General features: G+C 42.5%; 1 protein-coding gene across 1 annotated transcript; it reads left to right on the forward strand.

Annotated features, from left to right (window-relative positions):
• The first annotated feature begins 1,727 nt into the window (after positions 1-1,727).
• Positions 1,728-3,533, forward strand: XCR1 (X-C motif chemokine receptor 1). The gene has a single exon (XM_029592637.1). The coding sequence runs from the start codon at positions 1,824-1,826 to the stop codon at positions 2,874-2,876; it is 1,053 nt and encodes a 350-aa protein (XP_029448497.1). The 5' UTR covers positions 1,728-1,823; the 3' UTR covers positions 2,877-3,533.
• Positions 3,534-6,590: the final 3,057 nt, after the last annotated feature.

A 6,590-nucleotide genomic window follows, 5' to 3' on the forward strand; every position in this document is an offset into this window, starting at 1 on the left:
CCAGCGCAGCTTCTTTAAGGAGGGGGAGGAGCTGCGCACGCGTGCCTAGCAACAGACGCGGCTGGCCACGCAGCGGCGGCAGGGCCGGCCCTTTGCTGTGCCGAGAGATGAGAAGGCTCCGAGACAGCGGAGCAGTGGCGGAGGCCTGGACCCGCCCGATGGGTGAGTGTGGTCGGCTGCGGGGCGCTGCAGCCGGCCGCAATAACAGTTTCTTTGTTCTTTGAAGTAATTATTCTAACATAGTTGTATGAAAATGGTATATCCTGAAAGCTGGCAGCTAACCTTGTGGAGGTCCATATTCAAAAGCATTTAGCTAGCTAACTCAGAAGTTAGCTAGCTAAATGAATATCTGGGTACTTATCCTCTAAATTCTAGCTGGCTAATAAGATAGCTGGCTAGAATTTAGCTGCTAAGTTAGGGGTGTTCCAGGGGTGTTTAACTGAGAGGAGTTAAATTAGCTGGCTATATTATCCAGCTAACTCCAATATTCAGTTAGTTGGTTAACATAGCCGGCTAAGTCTGGCTGTGCCAAAGAGCTGTCCTAAAGTTAGCTGGTTAAAAATTAGCCAGCCAACTTCTTGTGGCCTGGTTTGGCCTCTGTTGGAAACAGGATGCTGGGCTTGATGGACCCTTGGTCTGACCCAGCATGGCAATTTCTTATGTTCTTATGTTCTAAAATGCCTCTATCTAGCTTGATGGATGCTCTACCTGGGTAACATCAAGCTAGGTTGAGAGAACATTGCACAAATCTCATCTTTGGGTGAGTTTCCTCACTCCGAAGGTCATCAAAACTTCACAAGAGAGCACTGTTCTGTTCGTACGTCTCACTTTGAATGTCAAAGTGGCCCCTAACCCCTATACTAATACCTAAACCTCGCCTCGAGTTAGTAGGTGGGCCTCCCCTAGAGATATAAATACATATCTAGCATGAGGGCATTAAGTCTAGTTTTTCTCTCTCTCTCTCATATATATATATATATATATATATATATATATATATATATATATATATATATATCTCAAACATTATGGTGCTTTAGCATGCATTAAAGGCATTTTTTGCTGGTTAATGTAGCCAGCTAATTTGATAAATGACCCCCTAAATTTGTTATCTGGACTGTGTCTGAACATGGACCTCATAGTTAATAAATGTGTTGCAATATCAATAAACATTCTGGAGAGTTTAAAGTCTCTGAGGGAAATGCCATAGCTTTTCTATAGGTAAAACGTTCTATTGAGAAAAATCTGCTGAGATTCCTTGAATTTTCTTTTCTCTTTTGATTTGTTGCTTTTATTTTTCTTGGTCTTTTACAGTAGTACATAGAGGCATACAGACATGCAAGATAAATCATGAACATGCATTAATCTTTACTTTTTTATTCAGCATCTTCAAAACATTTATATATTTTTCCACATTCCCGTAGTAGCATTGCAGACTTTCATTGCTTTCAGAAAGATGTATTACATATCTAAATATCTCCCAGATATTTGTGATTAATATAGAACTTCTTTCATACTTCAATCTTTTATAGAAACATTAGATTGTATAAAATAACTGTCCCAGTAGTCATTTTCAGTCACTCAGTCCTGCAGTTCTCCATATGTAGTTTCATACAAACACAATTTAGGGAAGTGAAGGTGTATCTACACGTATATAGGGTGAGGGCGATTTTAAGAAAAAACTACTTTCACCATTTCCTCTGTGACTTCCAAGCTACTAAATCAGGTGAGAAACCTTCCATGTTGAAGCACTACACTGGCAATTACTTTTGCTAAATGGTCAGAACAAAGCAAAACCCAAATTTAAAAAAAAATGTTCTTTTATGCCTCAAGCAGAACAAAGACCACGCATCCAGGCCGCAGGTGAGATGGCTGGCTTCACGAGCACTGCTTCGCCAGACTACAGCTCATTTGAGGACTACATTGATTATAGTAAGCCATGCGACAAAAAGGAGCTGTTTGTCTTCGGCGCTCTCCTTTCAGCCATCCTGGATTCCTTGCTCTTCTTCTTCAGCCTCGTGGGGAACAGCCTGGTTCTGTGGATCCTGCTGAAGTATGAGAGCCTCTCTTCCATCACCAACATCTTCATCCTGAACCTCTCCATAACCGACCTACTCTTCTCCTGCTTGCTCCCCTTTTGGGCTGTCTACCATTCTCTTGGATGGATTTTTGGGGACGTGCTCTGCAAAGTCATGAGCGCCGTCTTCTCCGTGGGCTTTTACAGCAGCATTATCTTCCTGACCTTGATGACGGTCCACCGGTACCTGGTGGTGGTAAACCCCTTGTCTGCTCTGAAGACCCGAAACCGTCAATACGGTGTCCTTGCGAGCCTGAGCATCTGGACGATCAGTATAGTGGTTACAGTTCCCGTGCTCACCTCCACTAAGGTCCAGTCGGAGGACAACGGTAACTTTTACACGTGCGAATATGATGGAGTCACCTGGGAAGCCGTGAGCACCTATCAGCAGAACTTGCTCTTTCTGATCTCCTTCACTGTCATTGTGTTCTGTTACTCTAGAATCCTAAAGACCCTCTGCAGATCGCGGTCTCACAGGAGGCACAGGACAGTCAAGCTCATTTTTGTCATTGTGGTGGTGTTTTTTCTGAGCTGGGCACCCTACAACACTATCATATTTCTGCATTCTTTATACCACGACTGCGAGGGAAGCAAGCTCCTGGACTATGCCAGGTACATCTGCGAAAAAGTGGCTTTTTCTCACTGCTGCCTCAACCCCATATTCTATGCCTTTGTGGGTATAAAATTCAGACAGCATTTGATGCACCTGCTTCGTTGTTACAAGCTTTGCCATTATGGTGAGCCAAGCACCAGGAGCAGAATTCCTTCCCATGACTACGAAGACGGCTCTCTTTACTGAAGTCAAAACTGTTTTGTCAGATGGCATGCAAGGAAATGCTCCATTAGGAGGTCGGTTGTTAACACTTAGTTTTGTGGGAACTGTACACAAATAGCTGATGATTCATATGTCATAACTCAACAAAAAGCAGTTACCTCTGAGCATGGAAAAACATGTTTTTCTTATAAAAATCAATCACCAAACGCTTTTAGTGTCATTTCAGAGCTACAGTACCCACCAAGTACTGAGGGATTGGGCGGGCTACAACTCGAGAAAATAAATATATAAACTTCTCAAAAGATACGGAAACATCTTTTGATGTAAGTTTGTAAAATGCAACAGCAGTAATGTATTACATAGTGATTATTGCTTTCAGTTTTCTTAAGATAGGTAAGGCAATTGCAAGTGATTTGATTTAATCTGTTATTTCTTTTAAAAGGAGGGAAAACATGTAGAACAATTTTATAATATATCTGATTAATACTATGTGTAGTAGATTGATGGTACAAAAGTAGCAGTTCCCAGAACAGAGAGAGAGAGAGAAGGAATGGAGATTGGGGAGGAAGTGACAGAAAGAGATGGAGCTGGGTGCTGAGGTGGTACATGAGAAGTTGGGAAGGTGAATGGAAGAGGGGTGACTGACTGGAGAGTGAGAAAGATGCCCAACTGGACGGAGAGGCAAATGGTAGTTGGGGGGGGGGGGGAGGGGGGAGAAAGAGATAGGAAATGGGAGGGAGGAAGAACCAAGAAGATAGGGAGTAGAAAAGGGGAATGTAGAAGTGAAGAAGCAGTGATTGATAGTAGAGAGATATAATTGAAGAAAGAATAGTGTTGCAAATTAAAATGGGGACAGTTGAAATGGGGAAGTTGAAAAAGAAGTGGATACTTGAAATTAAGATAAGATTAAATGAAGACAGATAAGGTGAAAGCAATGGAGGGAAAAAATTCAGGTAGCAAAGTAAAGAAAAATGTTATTTCAATTTAGTATGTAGAATGTATATGCAATGTAGAAATGATTGTTTTAAAAAATATGTGTGTTAAAATTGATGCTCTGCTCTTGATGGCTCTGTCTTCTGTACTTTAAATATCTACAGCTAGCTTTGGCGTATATTTTAGAGAGGGGTGGGGATGGAATGATTTTTCTACTACCTTGTTCCTCATCATCTCAGTGAAATTAGTAATTCAAACTTGGGCTGCCTCACAGAGCAACAGTGGAAGAAATTTGTTTAAAAGGGTTTTTTTTTTTCAATATCGTTTAATTGGTTTTAGGATTTTTATACTTTTTGGAGGTTCCATTTTTTAGTTTTCTGGATTTATGGCATAAGAGGAAAGCAGAGTGTTTTCTGATGCATTTCACGTGTGAGAAGCACATTCTCATGCGATATTTCTACTCTGTGAGTTTTAGATTTGCATTTTTTGTTGGTGGGACTTTTCTTAGGGTTTTCTTTTTTCCCATTGAGCTGTTTGCAAGCAGTAAGTCACCAATCAGAGTGAACCATGACATCCTTTTCATGGCTGATGTCATCGCTGGCAGTGACAAAGGTCTGGAACATTTTTATCCTGAATTTTCCACCTCCACTTCTATAGGATGACTACTCAGGCAATTTTAGGTCCTCATGTTAGCTAGCAGAAGGCTGGAAGGAAGTCTCAGTGCCCTTTGGGGGAAAGTTAATAACATCCTGCATACATTTTCTGGCAAATACACACATAAATTATAGCAATTTTCAAAGTGAAATCGTGGGCATCTTTTCCCTTTAAAAATTATCCCATCAAAATTGCCCACACACAATTACATCTAATATCGTATGAGTGGCCATTTTTTGAGAAAATGTAAAAATGTGCATATCAAAGTCCTCCCTCAGCCTGCCCCCAGGAACTCTGGCTCAGTCTGGATAAACTTACACACATACACAACATACCTACGTAAATTTACCTGCATTTACCCTACATATCAGGGCAAGCAATTTTATAACAAGTCATATCTGCAGGTCAAGCACTGATTTATCTGTGGAAATGCCTTTCAAATTCACCCACCCTATGCTTGCAGAAGTCACGCTTGTAGTGGAAATCATCTTCTGCCTTTTCCCCTACCCCCGAAGGCCAAGGGGCATCATCTTACGGATGCGCTTGTTCCTCACTGCTCTGACAGGTAGAAGAGCCAGCCCTGGAACAAGACTGCTGCCTGTACTAGGCCCAAAAATTCTGTTTTGTTTGGGTGTGTTTACCACAAAAAAAAAGAATAAATGTATGTATGTACGATTTCTGCTTCAAGCTGTCATATAAAATAACAATCTATAAAGTCAAGATATTCATTCAGAACAGCAGAAAAATTAAATCTCTCTTGGCAATCACTGCTTTTCAATAACTTTTAAAAAGTAAAGGAATGTCTAACAGATAAGGAAAATTACAAATGGAAGAGTCTAAAATACAGTTGTCACAGAAGTAGGAGCCTTATGTACCCTTTAAAGAGAAATCAGGGTTTCTCTTCCAACTTCCTTAATTCTTCCCTAATGCAAACTTTCTGCAGCTGTTTGTGGGGTGGGGAGTGGAGGTTAAAGTGAAAAACATTTTATATACTGTTCCTTCTCCTGCCTCTATTCCCTCCCTTCTTCTTCCCTGTTCCCTTCCCCCGGTTTCATTTTTTAACCGTTAGCCTCCCCACCCCACCCTCACGTTTCTCTCTTCTTCCTTCTTCCTTTCCTGCTAGATTCAACTCTATACCTCCCCACCCCACCCCCCTTGGCTTCCCTCTCCATTAGCGTTCAGTGTCTTCCTTCAGGCTGAGGCAGCAGGCTGGCAAGCAGCTTGGAGTCTCCATGACTGGTGTGCTCCTGAGAGGGTCGCCTCGTTGGTTTTTATCTGAGCAAGCCAGCAGGCTGGCAAAAGTCCACAACCGGCAATGCAAAAGCTGTTTTTCACTTGCCCCTCTCGCCGCTCACTGGCTCTGTTAAGGAGCATACTGTCAGGGGGGGGGGGGGGGGTTAACCTTAAAATTGGCAACTCTAGCTCCTGGTCCATCCCTCTGCCCCTTCCACTTGTTTACGCATTTCAGCTCCAGACAGGAAACATATGCTGAGGGACCTCCATTTTCAATTTTGACTTTATTTTTCCAAGTCATTTGTTAGCATTTATTATAGCAAATAAAGTACCTGATTCACTAACCTGTCGATTTTAAAAGCCCTAAGCATGCCAAAGACGGGAGATAGGCGCGTGACTCGGCCTGGCATGGGTCCGCACGTATCTCCCAGTATGCGCATAACAAAGTTTTCCGAAAAAGGGGAGGGGCTTTGGTGCGGTCTGGGCGTGGCCAGGATGACACCATGAAGTCCGCTCGTAAGTTATTATGCTATGGACGTCGAGTAAAGTCGTTTAACCAAAAAAAAAAACGAGGCTAGTCAGTGGGGTTCTAAGGCTCGGGGCTAATAGGGTAAAAGGAAGGCAAGTTAGCTAGGGGGTTTAGGAAGTCCTCTCCTTTACTGGGGCGACCTAGGAGCAAACTGGGAAAAAGGCCTACGGCGTCGCCATGCGTACCTAGGAAAATTCCCCCCGCTATGCGCACCAGCTGGTATTCGCACGCATATGTGCACGTCAATATAAAATCGTGCATGCATGTACACATGGATAGCTGATTTTATAACATGCACGCATATGTTAAAAAATCGGCGCGTTCATTTGCTCACGCCGGCAAATGCGCGCACATGTGCACAAGCAAGTGGGTCTCAAATTTTACTTCTA

The sequence above is a fragment of the Rhinatrema bivittatum genome, chromosome 2 (genome assembly GCF_901001135.1).
Source record: "Rhinatrema bivittatum chromosome 2, aRhiBiv1.1, whole genome shotgun sequence".
Lineage (NCBI taxonomy): Eukaryota > Metazoa > Chordata > Amphibia > Gymnophiona > Rhinatrematidae > Rhinatrema > Rhinatrema bivittatum.